The 21,460-nt window shown below is 41.5% G+C and overlaps 1 protein-coding gene across 1 annotated transcript; it reads left to right on the top strand.

Annotated features, from left to right (window-relative positions):
• Nucleotides 1–13,930: 13,930 nt before the first annotated feature.
• ADCYAP1 (adenylate cyclase activating polypeptide 1) lies at nucleotides 13,931–17,995 on the top strand (the record flags this gene model as incomplete). Its single annotated transcript, XM_080936426.1, has 4 exons — nucleotides 13,931–14,037; nucleotides 16,098–16,229; nucleotides 16,676–16,774; nucleotides 17,806–17,995. 4 exons carry the CDS (start codon nucleotides 13,931–13,933, stop codon nucleotides 17,993–17,995), a joined length of 528 nt encoding a protein of 175 aa, XP_080792552.1.
• Nucleotides 17,996–21,460: the final 3,465 nt, after the last annotated feature.

Raw genomic sequence — 21,460 nt, 5'->3', positions numbered from 1 at the left:
CATCTGTGACCAGCTAGAGCTGGCCCACCACCATCAGGATTAAAAGCCTTCCCGAAGAGAGATGAGCACCCAAGAGCCCCAGAAACACACTTCCTCCTGAGCACAAGGGCCCACAGCTCCACAGGTGAGACAAGCTCCAGTCAGAGACAACAAGATCAACTAGAATCACAGATAAGAAGATGGCAGAGGCAAACGCAAGAACCTAAGCAATAGAAACAAAGACACTATGGCAATATCAGAACCCAGTTCTCTCACCACAGCAAGTAGTAGATATGGTGACACACCAGAAAAACAAGATTTGGACATAAAATCATACCTCATGTTGAGGATGGAGGGATTCAAGAGGTGTATGAGTAACTCCCTTAAAGACATACAGGAGAATACAGGTAAATGAGTGGATGCCCTTGTAGTGGAAACACAAAAACCACAAAAATCCTTTAGAGCAAACAGGTGAAGGAAATGAACAAAGCCATCTAGGACCTTACAAAATGAAATAGAAACAATAAAGAAATCACAAAGGAAGAAAACCCTGGAGATAGAAAACCTAGGAAAGAGATCAGGAGTCATAGACACAAACATCACCAACAGAGTGCAAGAAATGGAAGAGAGAATCTCAGTGGCAGAAGATACCATAGAAAACATTGACACAAGTCAGAGAAAGTACAAAAATCAAAAAGCTCCTAACCCAAAACATCCAGGAGATCCAGGACACAATGAGAAGACCAGACCTAAGGATAATAGGTGTAGAAGAGAGTGAAGACTCCCAACTGGAAGGCCCAGTAAATATGTTTAACAAAATTATAAAATAAAACTTCTCTAACTTTTTTAAGTGATCACTACTTATTCTTATTATTAATATTCATTAATAATTAACAGTAGTTCATAAAGCTCAGACCTAAAAAGTTTATTTAAATGTGCTGATTTATCTGAAGAAATAGCTCAGACATACATGGATTCAAACGGAAAGAGTACAATAACATTTTCAATAGCAAATATCAAATTTACAATTTGTGTTGTAGTTGACATTTAATAAATTGCTATTGTTTACCAAGTTTGAAAGAAATAATTAAGAATTGTGACAGTTTGGACAGTTATATTTAAGAGATATTCTCTAACATTGAAACTATTTTCCTAGAATTTATGCCCTCAGTATGAATAACACGACAGTGACAACTTTTCAAGTATTAATTAAGATAATTTTTTTACAAGTATAAAATTCCACCAAGAGGCTGTTTTGGTAAATATCAAAAATGGCTGCAACCAGTTTCTGTGTGGTCTGTGAGCCTCAGAGCTGCACAGCACAAGCCACAGAGCCATAAGCTGAGTGCAGACCCTGGCTTCCTTTGACCTGGGCAGGTACTGTTCCACGCCGCCCACCCTGGTGGTCCAGAGCTACTCTTGTGTGGCACTCTACCATGCTGTTTTCATTTGAACACAGTTAAAAACTTCTCTAACACCTTAAGTCATAATTAATCCAAGAGCTAAGAATATAGCCTTGTGGCAATGTTTGGTATTCAAAAATCATTATGCTTAGTCTATACTCACCAAGAAAACTGACTGTTTCCATGTTATGTTCTGTCCTACATGTACTTTATGCTTATGGTAACTAGTGGGATTTCAATGCATGCTATCAAACCTCTAAAAGAATTAAGTACTGACAAAAATATATTCATATAATGTTATGCCAAAGTACCTTTAAAAATCTGTATATGTATTCCTCTTTTTAAAAAAATAAACTTGTAGGAGAGAGAAAAAAAAAAAACCTTCCCTAACTTAAAGAAAGAGATAACCATGAATATACAAGAAGCCTACAGAACTCTAAATAGACTGGACCAGAGAAGAAAATAATTCCAAAAAACAACTGTCAAAACACCAAATGTTCAAAACAAAGAAAGAATATTAAAAGCACTAAGGGAAACAAAACAGGTAACATATAAAGGCAGACCTATCAGAATTCCACCCGACTTCTCAACCAAGACTATGAAAGCTAGAAGATACTGGACAGATGTCATACAGACCCTGAGAGAACACAAATGCCAGCCCAGGTTACTATATCCAGCAAAACTCTCAATTACCATAGATGGAGAAACCAAGATATTCCAGGATAAAACTAAATTTACACAATATCTGCCCACAAATCCAGCACTATAAAGGATAATAGATGGAAAACTCAAACACAAGGAGGGAAACTACTCCCTAAGGAAAGCAAGAAAGTAATCTTCTTACAACAAACCCAAAAGAAGAAAAGCCCACATATAAACACACAAAAATACTACTTGTAACAACAAAAATAACAGGAAACAGCAATCACTATTCCTTAATATCTATTAACATCAATTAACTCAATTCTCCAATAAATAGACATAGACTATCAGATTGGATACATAAACAGGACCCAGCATTTTGCTGCATACAGGAAACTCATCTCAGTGACAAAGACAGACACTACCTAGAGTAAAAGGCTGGGAAAAAACCTTCCAAGCAAATTTTCCCAAGAAACAAGCTGGAGTAGCCATTCTAATATCAAATAAAATAGATCCTTAATTAAAAGTTATTAGAAAAGAAAATAATATTGCACAAAAAATAATAGTGGGAGACTTCAACATCACACTATCAATAATGGACAGATCATGGAAGTAGAAACTAAACAAACACATAGTGAAACTAAAAAAAGTTATGAACCAAGTGTATTTAATAGACATCTATAGAATATTTCATTCTAAAACAAAAGAATATACCTTATTCTCAGTAACTCATGGCACCTTCTCCATAAATGACCATGTCACAAAACAGGATTCAACAGATACAAGAACATCAAAATAATCCCATGCATCCTGCCAGATCACCATGGACTAAGGCTGGTCTTAAATAACAAAGAAAACAACAAAATCCCACATACACATGGAAGCTGAATAATGCTCTACTCAATGATAGCTTGGTCAAGGAAGAAATAAAGAAAGAAATCAAAGATCTTTTAGAATTTAATGAAAATAAAGGCATAACACATTCAAACTTAGGGGATACAACGAAAGCAGTGCTAAGAGGAAAAAAAAATCATATCTCTGAGTGCCTCCACAAAGGAACTGGAGAGAGCATACACAACAGATTGACAGCACACTTGAAAGCCCTAGAACAAAAAGAAGCAGATACACCCAAGAGGAGTAGACAGCAGGAAATAATAAAACTCAGAGCTGAACTCAACCAAGCAGAAACAAAAAGAACTATACAAAGAACCAACAAATCCAGGAGCTGGTTCTTTGATAAAATCAACAAGATTGAGAACCCTTAGCTTAACTAAAGAGGCCAGACAGAGTATCAGAGAAAAAAAATCAGAAATTAATCATAACAACAGAAATTGAGGAAATTCAAGAAACTATCAGATCTTACTACAAAAGCCTATATTCAACAAAATTGGAAAATCTGGAGAAAATGGACTATTTTCTAGACAGATACCAGGTACCAAAGTTAAATCAGGATCAGATAAACCTTTGAAACAGTCCCATAACCCCCAAAGAAATAGAAGCAGTCATCAAAAGTCTCCCAACCAAAAAATCCCAGGACCAGATGGCTTTAGTGTGCACAATTCTATCAGACCTTCATTGAAGACTTAATACCAACAGTCTCCAAATTATTTCACACAATAGAAACAGAAGGAACACTACCCAACTCATTCTTCTAAGCAACAATTAACACCTATACCTAAACCCCACAAAGACCGTACAAAGAAAGAGAACTTAAGATCAATTTCCACCATAAACATCAAATGCAAAAATACACAATAAGATTCTTGCAAAATGAATCCAAGAACACATCAAAACAATCATTCACCATGATCAAGTAGGCTTTATCCCAGGGATGCAGGGATGGTTTAACATACAGAAATCCATCAATGTAATCTACTATACAAACAAACTCAATTAAAAAAAACTACATGGTCATCTCATTAGATCCCAAGAAAGCATTTGACAAAATTCAATATTCCTTCATGTCAAAAGTATTGGAAAGATCAGAAATTCAAGGTCCATACTTTAACATAGTAAAAGCAATATACAGTAAACCAGCCAACATCAAACTAAACATTGAGAAATTAGAAGCAATTCCATTAAAATAGAAACTGGTCAAGGCTGTCCACTCTTTCCCTCTTCAATATAGTACTGGAAGTACTAGCCAGAGCAATTAGACAGCAAAAAGAGGACAAAGGGTTATAAATTAGAAAGGAAGAAGTCAAAATATCTTTATTTGCCAATATGATAGTATACTTAAGTGACCCCAAAAATTTCACCAGAGAACACCTACAGCTGATAAACAACTTCAGCAAAGTGGCTGGATATCAAATTAACTCAAATCAGTAGCCTTCCTCTATTCAAAGGATAAACAGGCTGAGAAAGAAATTAGGGAATCAATACTTTTCACAATAGTCATAAATAGTATAAAATACCTTAGTGTGATTCTAACCAAGCAAGTGAAAGATTTGTATGAAGAAAACTTCAAGTCTCTGAAGAAAGAAATTGAAGAAGACCTCAGAAGATTGAAAGAACTCTCATGCTCATGGATTGGAAGGAATAATATAGTAAAAATGGACATCTTGCCAAAAGCAATCTACAGATTCAATGCAATCTCCATCAAAATTTCAACTCAATTCTTCATATAGTTAGAAAGAACAATTTGCAAATTCATTTGGTGTAATCAAAAACCTAGCATAGTGAAAACTATTCACAACAATAAAGAACTTCTAGGAAATCACCATCCCTAACCTCAAGAGGTATTACAGACCAGTCATGATAAAAACTGCATGGTATCAGTACAGAGACAGGCAGGTAGATCAATGGAATAGAAATGAGACCCAGAAATGAACCCACATACCTATGGTCACTTGATCTTTGACAAAGGAGCTAAAAAACATTCAATTGAAAAAGGACAGCCTCTTCAGCAAATGGTGCTGTTTCAACTGTTAGTAATCATGCAGTAGAATGAAAATCAATCCTTTCCTATCTCCTTGTACAAAGCTCAAGTCAAAGTGTATCAAAGACCTTCACATAAAACCAGGCACACTGAATGAAATAGAACAGAAAAGGAAAAGAGCTTAGAACACAAAGGCACAGGGGAAAATTTCCTGAACAGAACATCAATGGCTTATGCTCTAAGTTCAAGAATCGACAAATGGGACCTCATAAAATTGCAAAGCTTCAGTAAGGCAAAGGACACTGTCAATAGGACAAAATGACAGCCAACAGATTGGGAAAAGATCTTTAACAATCCTACATACAATAGAGGGCTAATATCTAATATATGCAATGAACTCAAGAATTTAGACTCCAGAAAATCAAATAATCCCATTAAAAAATTGGATACAGAGCTAAACAAAGAATTCTCAACTAAGGAATACCTAATGGCTGGGAAGTACCTAAAGAAATGTTTAACATCCCTATTCATCAGGGAACTGCAAATAAAAAGAACCCTGAGATTCTGCCTCTTACCAGTCAGAAAGGCTAAGATCAAAAGCTCAGGTGACAGCAGATGTTGGTAAGAATGTGGAGAAAAAGGAACATGTCTCCACTGTTGTTTGGATTGTAAGCTGGTACAAACACTCTAGAAATCGGTCTGGAGGTTCCCCAGTAAATTGGACATAGTACTACCTCAGGACCCAGCTATACCACTCCTGAGCATTTAACCAAAAGATGGTCCAACATGTAACAAGAACACATACTCCAACATATTCATAGCAGTCTTATTTATAATAGTCAGAAGCTGGGAACAACCCAGATGTCCTTCAACAGAGGAATGGATACATAATAGGTGGTATGTATACACAATGGAGTACTACTCAGTTATTAAAAACAATGATTTCATGAAATTCTTAGGCAAATGGATGGAACTTGAAGCCATCATCCTGAGTGAGATAATCCAGTCACAAAAGAACATACATGGTATGCACTCACTGATAAGCAGATACTAGTCCAAAGAGCTCAGAATACCCAAGAAACAATCCACAGACCCTTTGAAACTGAAAAAGAAGAAAGGCCAGATTGTGGATGCCTCAGTCTTCTTAGAAGGGAGAACAAAACACTCATAGGAGGAAATACAGAGACAAATAGAGGAGCAGGGATTGAAGAAAACATCACCCAGAGACTGCCTCACCTGGGGACCCATCCCATATACAGCCACCAAACCCAAGCACTAATGCTGATGCCAATAAGTGCTTACTGGCAGGAGCCAGATATGGATGCCTCCTCAGACACTCTTCCAGAGCCATGCTGATACAGATGAGGATGCTTGCAGCTAACCGTTGGACGGAACACAGGGACTCCAATGAAAGGAGGTAGAGAAAGGACTAAATGATCTGAAAGGGTTTGCAACCCCATGGGAAGAACAACTTTATCAACCAACCAAACCCCCAGAGCTCTCAGGGACTAAAACACTAACCAATGAGTTCACATGGAGAGACCCATGGCTCCAGTTTCATGTGTAGTATGGGATAGCATTGTCTGGCATCAATGGGAGGTGACTCCTTTGGTCCAGTGAAAGCTCTTTTTTCCCAGTTAAAGGGAATGCCAAGGCTCTGAGTTGGAAAGGGTGGTTGAGAGAGGGAGCACCTTCAACGGAAACAAGTGGAGGGAGCGGTGGATGGGAGTGGGTGGAAAGGGGGTAACATTTGAAATGTAAATACAGAGAATATCCAGTAAAAAAAGAATGAAGTTCAGACACTGGTAAAGATGAGCATTAATATCATACATGTCTCCCAGGTCACTGAAAAATTTTATATGGGAAAAGTATTTATCACCATAGAGATAATCACCATTAGAAGAGGGGCTGGAAAAATGTCAGGTTTCCTTCAGTTCTGGTGTCTGGTCCACTGTAGTATCATTTATATACCTATCATCTCATGTGACTCATAGAAACCTGAGTCACTGATAATCTTATGGCTTCTGTGGCTTTCAATTATATGATGATTTAATAAGATACGACACAATGGACATTAAATATACTTAAACAACACTCATTTGTTTTTTACTGAGCACATCACTAAAACATTTGCTGCATTTGTAATGAAAACCATTTTCAATAATGGCAGCAATATTTTAAACAACTAAAATACATTAAAATAGTAATATATGGTGCACTATTAGTGCCTAGTTTATAAAACAAAATCCTCAGTATGCAATATTTTGTAGTTTAATTGCCATTTTTATCATGACTTTTAATTGGAAAATTTATAAAGAGTTGACTTTTTTTCTAAGTCACAGGTCAAAGCTGCTATTAAACTATTAGTTTATACTTACAATAACTCTAGAAGAAATAAATATGTAAGCCAGTATAATATATCGCTAACATCAAAACTCTTTTGAGTTTCTTGGACTTGAGCTTGAGGTGGGAAAGTTCACTATCCTCTTTCAGTCCCAGCCTCTTATGTGTGAAATGGGAGTAGCACTAGTATTCACAAAGAAAACTATCAAGAAGGGAAATAATATTAGCCAAGCATTTGGCATGGCAAGTATTCACTAAATTATTGCTGTTACTAATGGGGAATGGCAACATTAGACAGCCATTTTGGAAGGAAGGATTTAAAATGATTTAAAGAAATAATAAAATAGCAAAGAGCAAACTCATGGCAAATGCAGCCTTATTCTCGGCAGACAAGTGGTGGGCTTTTAAAGGACATAAATATATGTTGGGTAGAAAGAAACTATAATTTGGAAAGTATTTGCTTTGTTTGGAGTAGCTTAGTACTAGAGCACGTGCTTAGCACACATATGACTTTGATCCCACCATTAACAAAAGTACAGAGATATTACCACACAGTGCTAGCAGTAAGGATGATGAAAAGCATGTTGAAAAACTAAGTTGTTGTTTTTTTGAGACAGAGTTTCTCTATGTAGCCTTGGCTGTCCTAGAACTCAGTTTGTTCAGTCTTTCCTGAAACCCAGAGTCTACCTGTCTCCATCTCCTGCCTCTCATGTGCTGGGATTAAAGGCCTGTGCCACTACCACCTGACTACAAACTAAACCTTATTACAAATACTCATTGACAAAACTGAGTCTGAGCCCAGAGTGGAGAGATTTGGGATGCTAAAAAGCCATAGAGCAATATCCTCTTTTGATTTGTAAACAATAACTTTGTACATAGATCTGTCTTTAATGTTTTCGGAAAACTGTTGGTGAAATTCATTTAGTATATTGAGTTTCCTGGTTATTATTCAAGATTTTACTCCTATATTTAAGCCTTTTGTGAGTAGAGTACGTAGCCGATGTCAAGAGGACTTTCTTCTTGATTTTAAAGAGCAGATTATAGAAATCTCTGGAGAATTGACAGGAGCCACACAGAGAAGTCTGGGGTACAGTTTTTGGTGCCCAATAGATTTGTGCTTAGCTAATTCATTCTTAGGAGAGATGTATGTGGAACTATTGAAATTACCTAGCTCCAAAACACAAAGAATGCTTCCTGGTTTTTGTTTCTCATATTATCTATTTTGTGTCTCAAAACTTGGCAATTATTTTTTTTAACCATGTGAATATGCAATTCTTTTCTTAGATTAGAGAGAAATGCATTGCTCATGTGGTTTGGAAAGGCTTCCTTTCCTGATTGTTTTCAGAGTGGGAGGCATTCCATTCTGAAGGTCAGAGAAGTCATGACACATTATGGGTAAGCACATCATCTCCTTACTTCACGATGATTTCAGAAGAGCATGATGCAGGCAGCAAAGTGAGCCTTGGTCATGATGTTCTGTGGCAGAACATTTGGGTTTCCCTACAGGTGGAATCAGTATGAAGTGAGTCGTTAGTCATCACATTTTCTGGAAAGTCAGAAGAGAAAAAAGTTTAGAGTGAAATTCAATACAGACTTGTAATTCACTTCTGTCATTCACAAGGGAGGATGATGTTCTGCATGAAGCCTGTTCACCAAAAAGGCTCATGATGGCATGGTTCTTATGCTTAAGTGCCAATTAGAAAAGAATAAAAAGAGTTTTTGATGTCTTTATTGGATATTATCTATGTTAGGAATGTGTAAAGATACATTGTACAAAACACACCCATTTTATGTGGTTAAAGAATCTGATGGAGAATGGCATAGAGATAGTGGTACTGGGCAGTGTGGAGAGCTAAGTAGTTAAAGAACGGGAAAAGGACACAGAAATGATGAGGACTCTGAATGACTGGGTCAGGAGGAAAGGAGCAGAGATCACCTTCCCTGAGAAACAGCCCCATCCACTGGTCTGCATGAAAGCAAAAAGAGACTTTAATTCACCATGGGTTTGCTGGATCAAGATTCCCACTCAACAAGTTCCCTAGGTAGAGATGATTCCAAGAACAGGAATCTGACTGACAGACAAGACCCTGAAAATGCTGTTGTGTTTACTAATGGGAAACCCCTGGCAAATTCAAACTCTGACTAGGGGTTATGTTTCAAAAGACCAAAACCGTATTAATACAAAAATCCACTTCTTTGAAGGCTAAAAAGTTCTTTGAATTGAGTGATTAATTCAGTGTTCAAGGCTCCCACATCAGAGATGCAGATGTGTCTTGAGAAACAATTCAGGGATGTGTTCATTTGATTTTTAGCTTGTTTGATTTTTTTTTGGATCAAAACTTGTTTTCAGATCTGATGAGCTAACAAGGCAAACAAGAGCTAACACATTAGGAATTCGAAATTAAGGGTCTTTCTTTATTTCCAATAAACATTTCTGAAAAGTGTTTTTCAGGTAGGTCAGTTGGGGCTTAGCCTTGGATACCTTTTAGTTGTTGCCTGTTGGAGGACAATGGTGAGAGCCTGCATTCTAAGATGTCATAGCTATTCATAATTTCAATGGTAAGGTGATTCTAGCTAATATGACATTCCTGGATTTCATAGTCTGGAGAAAAATTGCAATCTTGGGAAGTCTACCAAACCACGAGGATGAGGAGAAAGGAGAAAGGGCACTGGAGAGAAGGCTTTCCATTCCAAATTTGGAAATTTCTCATATTGCTTTACTGAGTCACTTTTAGGAGTATATAAAAATTCATTTGGGGTAGAAATTGGGTTTTTAAAAATCACAAGGCTTTTCTCTTCACATTATTTTCTTCTTTCCTTCTCCCCAGTCTTCCCAGGAACAGCTGTTTAGTTGAGGGTCCCTTGTATCTGTGCTGAGGCTCCTTCCTATGTCTTAGTGCAAGTTGCCACATATATTTCTAAATTAACAAATGTATGTGATTGGCTTTGGTCTCCTATGCTGAAATACCAGATACTGTGGATAGAAAGCTCTCTTGCCTGTTTTTTAGCTGATGGTTGCTTACTGCATGTAGCAAGACTCCAAACTCAGAAGCCTACTAGACACAGCAGTTTTAAGGTTGCACTGGAGCATCCACGAGATTAGTGGCAAATACTTACTCTTGTGAGGAGTAGTTAGAAAGCCAGTTTTGGTCTTTAAGACTTTGCCCTCCATTCAAAGCAGAAAGGGCTCAGTGGATGGCTTTGACCAAATGGGATGCATTTCCAAAATCACACAGCTCCCAAGACCTTAGCCCACATTAAGTTTCCAATTTTTCACTTCCAGAACCTTCCTCAATTCTCATTGACCAAGGGTTCAGCCTTCTCCCCCTTGGCCCCCCCCCCAATACTGACTAGAGGCTCAGGTCAGAACTCTCAATAGGAATGCTTCCTTGATCTCCAGAGGCTAATCTTGCCCAATTAAAGATGGCCATTGGCCATAGAAATATCTGTGAAATGAGCCTGTATGGGATAGAGGATTTTAGCCCTCTGGGTAGGGCTAGGTATGCTTCAGGGGGTACCCAGAAAGACAAGGTCTCTGGAGTTTAGTCACCAAGAACCTCAAATTCTCTACTGAGTTTTTCACTCTATTAAATAGGATTGTTTTTTAAGTTGTTTGATTTTGGGGTGTTGGACCTGAGTAACCTCTGGGGGTACTCAAGCTCAGCCAACCTCCACCCCCACCTCAATCCCCGCTGTTGAGCTGGAAGGAAACTAGTGCTCTTGAAGGCTTGTTTTTCTTGCTTGTGGGTTCTGTCTTTAACAGACCTTGAAGTCAACAAAACTCCCCACACGGTGGCTCTCTTGACTAAAGTTGGGCACTGAATGGTGAATTTTAAATGAGTGGTCCTGGAGATTTTAAAATATTTTTCCAGATTGAACTCATTTCAGAATTCAAGTGGGAAGCAAAAGTGAGAATTTTAATGGAGCCCCCCTTTGACTTGCAGAGAGGCAGAAGTCAGGAATGCAGCTGTAGGCGATCGTTCTGGCTAGTTTGCTATGACAGCAGCTCTGCTGGATCATCTTTCCTGTTCACTGCAGGCTCTTTGTGGGACCAGGGAAGGAGGCCACTGAGCTTGCAGTTTAGGAATGCAGACACCCCAACCTAAAGTAGCAGACAGATAGAACACGAAGAGAAGCATCCCTGTGTGGAAGTAGATTTGATAGTATTCAATCTAAGGCTAGGAGGAAATTAAGAGGAAACCGGTAGCTTTGGATCATTCAAAGTCAGGAAATAAGGAACATTTTGATTCTTGGAAAAAGTGTCAAACCTCAGATAAAGGTAGGAATAGCATTAAAAGTGAGAAATACTGTGCATTGGAAAACGTATTCGGAACTAACAGCTTATTTAAACACTTAACTTAAACCCAAATCACAGTATAGGAAGCACTTCATTTCTACTTAATTGTAATTTCCTCTATCTGTTTGTGTGTGTGTAAGACTCAGACAGTGAAAATGCACACTAATGGCCATTGCTGCTTCCATCTCCCCTGGAAAAGAGAGGCTCTCAAGATCTCCTAGTGGACCAGAAATTTGTGAATCTTCTGGAATTACTCAGGTGCTCAGAAGGTTCCCAGTGGATGTGATCTTTCCTTATTGCTTTCTTCTATTCATTTTATTTTTAGTTAAGAATATTAACTCTCCCCAGGGAAGTGTTTCTGGTAGCAACCTTCACCAAGAAAACTTGTGCTGGGAATCCTGCATTCCCAGTCTGTATTCCTCTAAACAGAATTCAACATGTAAGAGAAGAAATTCAAGAGACACACGTCTCACCCTCACAATCTTAAAATTTCAATTTTTGAAGAAAACACAGTGCCATGGTTTCAATTTTTAAAATCAGTAAGAGCCACGGAGAGTGTGAAAGTATGCAGACAGGGAAAGTAGAGATCTAAATACCAGGACTAAGAAAAAAAAGCTCTTCACTGAGGCAGGGACTAAGAAGGTCTGAGCACTGGGACAATCATGAACACAGAATGCAATGGAAAATGAATATAAACAGTGGGGTGATTTAGACAATGAGTTACCACAGTAAGAGCACCACTGCCAAACCTTTAGATTTAGAGGCTGTGGTGAAAATTAAACCAGTGGCAATTTCCAACATTTGTAGCATCTGCGCCCAAACAGTTCAGCACCAAAAGCCTGGACAGCACCACAGGCTCGCTCCTTGTCTCAGAGACCGTCAACACAGCCAGACTCCTGAGGTATTTACTAAAAATCCTCTAAGACTTTCCTTTCAAACACGAAACGACTTCCACATTTAGTCGCCTATCTGGAAAAGCATCCTCAAGGAATTAGGAGATATAAATTAAAATTATTAATAGGAGAGCTTGATGGTGCTTAATTCTAGAGATCAGAGTTGTCATTCGTAGGGGGATTGAATAAAAAGTAAAAAGCAGGAAAGAGTGAAATGAAAACACGACTTCACCATCCTCTAAATTCTACGAGTTCTTTACTTGCCTTTGAGAAATGAGTGAAATCGAAAACCATCAAAATAATTGGACTTCTTAAAAATTGGATTGTGTGAGTGAAAGGTGTTTATCAGAAGCTGATGACTCCGGATCTTATCATCCTGGAGGACAGCACAGAATAGTTAATATGTTCCTTAAGGGACTAGGATGCTGACGTCTTTTACTGATACCGGATCATTACGTGACTGGAAAAAAAGGAAGTCATATCATGAATAAAAATCGGAGTGCAACAGCGCAACCAAAATATTCTGTACTTGAAGGCGATTGCAGGCAGATGTTGACAAAGACGTGTCTCCCGAAACCACGCTCGGACAGCTTTTTATGTTAACTGCATATATAAATACGAGCAGAAGGCCAGTCACCTCTGTCAGCAGCAGCACAAGCAGCATCTTCAGATTCAGCCTGAGACCTCAGAACAGAGAAGGTGCCTCCGACTCCCGATTACAGATCGTCTCCCACAGCTACAGCCTTCTCCCCTTCCTTCCTCCCTTTCTTCCTGACTTTCCCTCTTTTCCTACCCATTAGCTTCTTCTCCCGGTGGACTTAAGTCCATTCTGCTCGCCCTCCCTTTGGCTGCTCGCCTACTCTGTCTTCTACATCTCTCTCCTCGCCCACTTGCTTCGGTGTCACGCTCCCTCCTAGTTTTGTGCGTCTACAAAGTTTTGAGCGGAATTTTAGCCTCGGCAAACAAGTCCCCCCAGCTCCTCCAGCTAATTCCCGCGGCTTCTCTCCAGACACCAGCTCCAGACAGTGACTGATGCCTCTCGGGGTGTGATTCCAGCGGAAACTCCAAGGAGCCCTTTGCCCGCCGCCCTATTTAGTCAACCTTTTCCTAGCCGCGGTAAGAGTCTAATAGTAAAGTGTGTGTGTATGTGCGTGTGTGCGCGCGTGTTGGGATTGTTAGTATACTAACCGATTGATTGATTGACTACAGGTTCCTCCCCGTGCTGTCAGCGGCACCAGTGTATGAGTTAGCCTTATTTAGTTCAAGGTCTGACTAGTTACCGGGGGCTGGGCACACTCATAGCTATCACCCCCCCCAGCCCCCCAACTATACCAAGAAAGAAGTGGCTGTACGCTCCGGCGTGGCTAAGTGGTGTTTAACACAGCGGGCCACAGTTTCACTGGCTCCGCAGCTCCCAGGAGTTTCTGGGGGTTAGAAGGTGGAAAACCAGGACCGATCTCACTCGCTGCGTGCCCTCTTTCCTCTCCTGCACAGAATGACCATGTGTAGCGGAGCAAGGCTGGCCCTGCTGGTCTACGGGATAATAATGCATAGCAGCGTCTCATGCTCGCCTGCGGCCGGACTCAGCTTCCCTGGGATCAGGTAGGTGTTACCCTAACATAAGTTAGATCTCCCCCCTTCGCCAGACACCCCGTTTGGTCGCCCCGCTGCAGATTTGGATATCAGGCTGCTAAGCATCGCATCGATTTCTGCGTGTCCAGGCATTTCTACAGCCTTTGGCTAGGTGGACCCCTTTGGGTCCCTAGTTAAGCCTGGGGGTCAGTGAGGCTCTAGTACAGCCAGACTCCCTCCTTACTCACCAGAAGTGCCCAGGGACTCAAGTAAAGGGAGTGAGTTTCCTATCAGTGGAGAAATCTTTCCTCCCCTAACTTGTGGAAACGAAGGTGGCAGGGTGCGCCCGCTCCCCGCTTAGCTTCTTTTACCTATTCTTTGTATAAGTTGGAAAACTTCAGTTCCCAGATCAAAGCCCACGGGGGCTGAGAGTGGAGCCCTCCCCACCTTGCTTTGTTACTGCCCAGTCTGGACTATTGGGGCGGGGTCTCTCGCTCCTCCGCCCTTCCTGTTGTCTCCTTCGAATTCTTTCCCAGCTAAAGAGCTCTCTTTCAAATGTACCCGGTTTCAACTGGCATTTGAGCCTTGGAACGCCTTGGGGTGGGGGTGTTGACCAGACGTGGTTGAGGAAAAGCTACTTGAAAGACGGAATAACACAAGGAGGAGACAGCAAAGGAGGGGGAAGAAACGGATGGGAAGGAGGGAGAGAATGCCAGCAGGCAGGAGGGGTATGGAGGACAGCCTAGCTCACTTGAGGATGCAGAAAACCTGGCTTTTGTCTGGGCTTCGGATTTCTAGTCGTGAGAAGCTGCCTAGGTTCTCTTTCGAAGCATCAGAAACCCTCACCCGCATGCAGAGCAGTGGAAATGCGTGGGGTCTCGTAGCGTGGGTGCGGGGTGGCACTCAGGGCAGCCAGGAGAGCGCCGCTCTTGGAGCCCCGCCCAAGAACCTCTGCCTTAGGGGGTATCTGGCCGTTGACGTTTAGGCAGACCGCAATCCTAGCATCTGTTACAGGATTCCAGTACGTGGGCCCAGGGCAGAGAAGTGGCTAGAAAGTCTGGGACCTGGGCTGGGGGCATCCCCGGGGGAAAGGCTGGCTATGTCGGTGCAGAGGAGCTCATCTGGTATCTCTTGCGAGGGAGGAAAGGCAAGCAAGCCGCCCGCCCAAGAACAACTGGACCCAGACTAGAGAATGTAATTTGTCCCGATAGCATCCCGGCTTTGCATTTTCGTCCTGTTCTGCTTGTCCTTTGTCCCGCAGAGAGGCGATTTGTGAGGAGACTGTGAGGTCGCTGGACACCTACGGAATGCCAGTCTAAGTCGACCCCTTTCCTTGCGCTCTGGGGTTGAGATGGGATCCAAATCTCCCCGCCATTGCTAACAGATAGCAGGAACTCTTTGTTTAATGGACCCAAAAGCTCTTCTTTCACCTCCAGCTATTCTCAAAGTTCCGTGTGCCTAGCACTTTTCCTGGGTGATAGGCTCTGGAGCGCTCTTCCACACCACAGAATGAGCCAAACTAGCTAAGTTTAGGGGCATCTATTATTCATGTTCCTAGCAGATTCTCTCCAGCCCAAAATAGCTGGAGGTTCTCCGTGACCTACATCTGCGCGGGGAAGGGCTCCCCTGGGCTCGGCGGTTCGGATGGGGGTGGCTGTTGCTGGATTTGTCCTCCGAATCCTACCTATCCACCTATCCCTTCTATTCCGCCCTGGGCCTCCCCGTCTCGATTCACATCATTCTTAGGATCTTTCTCATGCGAGCTAAAAGCTACTTAGGGAAACCTGGGGAGTCAGGCGAGGAGAGAGCGGGTGTTTTCCTTGGTCAGGTGTTGGGGTCTACAGGGTTATCTAGTGGCCCAGGCGGAGGTTGTCGTTTCTCCGGAGATGTGAGCGAATTTCCTTGCGGTCCTTATAGTAGGAACTGCTGCTGGGTGTAGTTCCCTTACCTTGTCCCTGGGACTGTTCTGGAAGAAAGGACAATTCTCCGTGGGAGACCATAACGAAGAAGGAAAAATCAATGGGACCTTCTTGGGACTTGGCAGAACTGGGAAGTGACTTTTAATGACCCTCCCTTTGGCTATCCCGCAGACCAGAAGACGAGGCTTACAACCAGGACGGAAACCCGCTGCAAGACTTCTACGACTGGGACCCTCCGGGCGTGGGGAGCCCCGCCTCCGCGCTGCGTGACGCTTACGCCCTGTACTACCCGGCCGACAGGAGGTACAACCCGCCCGGCTTCCGCCTGCGGCTGGGGCCTAACCTGGCAGAAGGGACCTAGTAGGGGCTCTAAAAGTAGGGCCCTTTCTGTTAAAAAATTAAAAAAAAAAAAAGGGGGGGGGTAGGTGTCCTCGAGTTTCCCTTTCCATGAGAATCACAGAAAATTAACAGACAGAGCTCTGTGGAGCTCAGGCCCGCACCACGGACTGAAAGCTCCGAGCCCACAGAGGTGTCCTTGAGTGTGCGACTCTGTAGGTGGGGAGCCCTCAAACAACCTAAACCCCACCTTAGATTCACCCCGGGGAACTTCCCTAAGTTATTCCCAGGACCCCTGTCACTAGCGGTTGTTGGGTCACCCTCCTGAAAAGCCCAGCAGCGGGAGCCTTGGCTGTCATTTGAGGGACCGAGGCAGTGAGTGACCCACGTCGTATTCTTTGTTTCCCCATTAGAGATGTCGCCCACGAAATCCTTAACGAAGCCTACCGCAAAGTCTTGGACCAGCTGTCCGCCAGGAAGTACCTGCAGTCGGTCATGGCCAGGGGCGTGGGGTAAGAGTTTTTAAAAGTTATCCTTTGAGTGATGCACACGCCGTGGCGGGTGCCCGAGTGGAAAGCGCGTGGGGAGGGCGGGGCAGCTTTACGTTTTTTTGCGCGCCCATGCGCCTGAGGGTGTGTCTGCGTCCTGGCAACGAAGTGGATGCTACAAGCCTTGGGCGGAGTTCTAAAAACTGGGCGTTTAAATTTGTCCTAAGAGCCAGAGAGAAGGTGAAAGAGAAAGGGGGCAGGAAAATTGGGAGTTGGACCCTTGTTGAAAGAGAACCAAGTCAAATCAGACAACCTCCTTTCCAGGTTCCTGGGAGAGTTTGCCACAATTGAGGGAGGGAGGCACTAGGTGTTACTCTAAAGGCAAGCCGAAGGAACAAAGTCCCAAATTTGTATTGTATACTTTAAGAAACATTTTTTTTTTTTTTTTTTTTTTTGCTCACGCCAGACAAGCCCAGAGCTAAGGTCTTGTGTGAAGCCTGTGTCTGCAGAAGGCAACATTTTAATAAAGCCCAAGGGGAAGCTGATTACATTTTAACCATGAATAATTTATGCGGCGAAAAATATTGCCTCCAGCCTGTCGCCTTATATCCCTGTCAGGTTTTTCAACTTAACACGCGCAGAGAGAGGCGTGCCCGTGTATGCCTCGAGTTGCGGAATCGATGACCACAGGCCTTTAGGGACGCTTGTATGTCGGGTGGTGCAAAGTCACAAGACCGGACAATTTAGTTAGAGTCACGGAGAGTGTAATCTGGAGGAGCAATGTTTGAAGAAAAGCTTGGAGTCTTCGTGCGCCACGGGGTGCTTCAGAAAGATCTAGAAAAAAATCTGAAAGATCTAGTGCCAGGAAACTGAATGGGAAAGAAGGACTCCGGGGTCTCTGTCACAGTATTCCCGCCAGCTGGTGGGCAAAGGAGGGCTGCCCAGGGATGCTAGGAATCCTGCCCGCTCCCTGCGGGCTCCCGCGTGGGGGTGGGGCCCACTCGTTTCCCCTCACCTACTCAACGTGTCTCCCGCCCCGCCCCCTCTCCTTGCAGCGAGAACCTAGGCGGCGGCGCGGTGGACGACCGGGCGCCCCTTACCAAACGCCACTCGGACGGCATCTTCACTGATAGCTACAGCCGCTACCGAAAACAAATGGCTGTCAAGAAATACTTGGCGGCCGTGCTAGGGAAAAGGTATAAACAGAGGGTTAAAAACAAAGGACGCCGAATAGCTTACTTGTAGCAATGAGTTGCCAGCCACCTTGTGTATAAAATGAAGAGTCGTTTTCCAAATTGACTGACCAGTCATCATTCATGTGTTCTTTCCAAACATGTATTTATGTATCAAGTAAAGCCATTAAATGACTATTTTGATAATAATATTGTTTTTCTTTTTACAAAGCACTAGAGAATGCACAGATATACTTTGTGGACCAATTATTGATATATATTATAAGTATATATATTCAGAATATATATAAGTCTAATAGAGGGCAATTCATAAGCGTGCACAAGGATTGAAAATTCGCCTGAGCTGTTTATGTTTTTATATAAAATGAATAGAGGAAATAGACAACCATTGTTTTGAATATTACTCCTATTTTTGTAAACTGGAATTAAAGGATAGTATTTTTATCCACAACCGGCTTGAAGAGACCCGTGATGGCCATTTGTACAAAAACCAATGATGCCCTGCTCCAGGGGAATTCTGAGGTAGTGACTTGGGGAATTGCTGAAGGGCTATTTTTCCCGTGAGTCTCTGGGGCAGGCTGCTTGAACCCCAGCCTAACTAACTCAAGTGGGCTTTGTCCCACTGGAGGCAGGGCAATTCCAACACTTTCACTTTCTTTGATTTTTCTTTTATGTGTATTTGTCTCTCCTCAGACTCTCAGCCCATAAGGAAATTCTAATTAAATAACAGCTCGATCCAAATTGTGCTTCTCCCCAGAATTCATGCCATTCCCTGGGAGAGGAGTTGAGGGAACTGTACAGAAGAGACTGGCTTGGAGAGAAAGCTCTCTTTCCTGTAATTCCTGATTCTCCCGGGGAACTGACTCTCCTAAGGCTAGGACAATTGAAACCAAGTGAAAGATGAGGAGGGGATTGGAAGAGGCAGAGCTTGGGGTGTGGAGCTGTAGAGGGGCTGATTTGAGAGTTGCCTCAGGTCTGAGACTCTGGAGGCAGGTCCAGCCCCTCTGCAGGTCCCCCCTGCCTGTTAGATCAGGTGCTGGCTTGGGAAAGTGTCAAGTGCAAAGTACAATGTGTTTTTCTCCAGTGCTGCCATTCTCTCATGCTGTGAACCGGCCAGGGTCCTCCCCCAATACTGCTCTGCAGAAGCCACCGCTGTTCCTGTGGTTTTTCTGGAGAACCTTCTTCCTACCTTGCCCTCCTGCATTGTTTAAGAACCGTTTGCCATTTTCCACTCACTTATCTTAAATTTGTGAATGCTACTTAGTTTTTTGTTGTTGTTCAGATGCAAGCAGTTACTGTGAAGTTTAGGAACCCCTGTGTAGCTACCACAGAGTAATTATGCACTAAATATGAACCTTTTGTTTCTTGTTTATTGAGTTTGTAGGTAAAATGTATTTTTCTATATTATGGCTTATTGCTTAGTAAAATTTATTTCACAAAACCAATCTTTGTCATATTAGAATGTGTAGTGTTCCAATGCTGCTCAGTTTGACTAACTGATAAATCATTTAAACCCCATCTTCATATGTATGAGTACTATCTTATATTGTGGTTGAGTGGTGGAAGGAGAATTCCCACACCCCACCCTTGTATCCTGTCTTGGCTAAAAAAAAAAAGCATGTCTGTTTCTTGTCAATTTCTTGAACATATATGGAGTAATCTTTATAAACAAAAGAACCTTCACCCACCATCCAGATCAAGCAGCAACAAACCAGCCAGCCTTCCAAATTTTAGGCACAAATTTTCAAAAAAAAAAAAAAAAAAAAAAAAAAAACAAAAAAACAAAACAAAACAAAACAAAAAAAAAAAAAAAAAAAGAAAAAAAAGAAAAAAAAAACATTAGTTTGTAAAGTTTAAAGGACTTTTCCTTTTTCCTGTACAGATTTGATTAGTATGAAGTCAGGCATCTAAGAAAACAACTGTATTTGCATTCCCAGGTGGGTGGATGGATGCTGCCCCAGATCACATTGCAAACAGAGAAAGCAAGCAAGCAGGCATTCAGCCTGTGCCCAGCTACAGCATCAATCTTTCATCGGCAGTCTCCTCAGGCAATGTGACCTGGGATGCAGTTTGCAGCTTTAGTGCCGTTCTTTGCCTTTTAAATCGCCACGACTCACAGATGGCTATTTAGTGGCCCTACAATGCTGCAACACATGGGCTTGCGTTTTAGTCTTAATTATTTGTTTCTTGGAGAATTGTTTGTGTCAGCTGTTAGTGGTAAAACAGGGCTCTAGTGAACCTTTTATTTATGAAGTCTAACTTAGTGTTCACGTGGCTAGTGGCAAGCATTTTACAGTGATCACCCAATTTAACCTTTTGTATACTTTGTAGAAATGCCAAGAGCCTTACTAAACTGGAGCAGATTTATGATATAGTGATGAAACAGGTAGATGTTAGTCTTGAAGTTCTTATTTTGTGTGCAACTGATTATACAAACATATTAACCAAGCATTATTACACACATAATATCTATCACTAGGACTTTGATAACTGTTATATAAAGTGTGTAAAATTTGTATGAATAAATTTTTGTAAACAATCCACCTTGGTCTAATGTTTGGAGAAAAAACACATTCAGGAAACAATCATTTTAAAATCTTTTAAAGTATTATATTTCATTAGCAGCCATAAGATTTTTTTTCATGTCTGGAATATATATCAACCTAGTCATTCATGCACCTCATAACTGAACTCTAACATCTGCTTGGTGGGGTACTGGATTCAACTAAAACTTTAAAGTAGCTGCTCAGATGGAGAAGGCTAAGAGGACGCTAAGCCCATAAATAAACAGGGATGCTAGAACATTTGTAAGCTACACAGATTAGTATCTGTCTGCTGGTGTGTCCATACATGGCTTAGTATTTAGAAAGTTACCAGGAAAGAGTGGCAGATCTATTCAGTGTTAGGTATACTTACAAAGTAACCATTTCACTTTTTAAAAAGTACCTGTGTATATATCTATCTATCTATCTATCTATCTATCTAATTTATAATAGATGAAAGGAAATTTTACACACTAATGAGCTGGGTAGGCTTATTTTCATATAAAGAATTGAATCTTGATTGAATATTTGATACTGCAGAATATCTTTGGCCTTTAACAGAGTTGAACATTTATAGTCATTAAAACTGAAATTTTTTTTCATAAATACATATAAAATGTCAGGAGTATGTTTAGAATCATTTCAGATATTTCTTGAAATTACTGAGCCAACATTTATTTACTGATTTTTAAAAATAATTTATTTAATTTTAATCTTATGTGTATTTGGGTGAAGGTGTCAGATTCTCTGGAACTTGAATTACAGACAGGTGTTAGCCTCTGTGTGGGTGCTGGGTATTGAACTTGGGTCCACTGGAAGGGGCAGCCAGTGCTCTTAACCATGAAGCCATCTCTCCAACCCCTATAGTTTTTTTAAAAATATAAAACTCATGTCAACAACTTCAGCAGTAAGTTTTAATATAAAACTCAGAACAGTCCAAAGACTAATTTGGTACCTGTTGAGCCATGAGTAGA

Source organism: Micromys minutus (assembly GCF_963924665.1).
Source record: "Micromys minutus genome assembly, chromosome: 23".
Classification (NCBI taxonomy): domain Eukaryota; kingdom Metazoa; phylum Chordata; class Mammalia; order Rodentia; family Muridae; genus Micromys; species Micromys minutus.
Note: the sequence above shows the minus strand (reverse complement) of the source record. Positions and strands in the feature narration are given on the sequence as shown.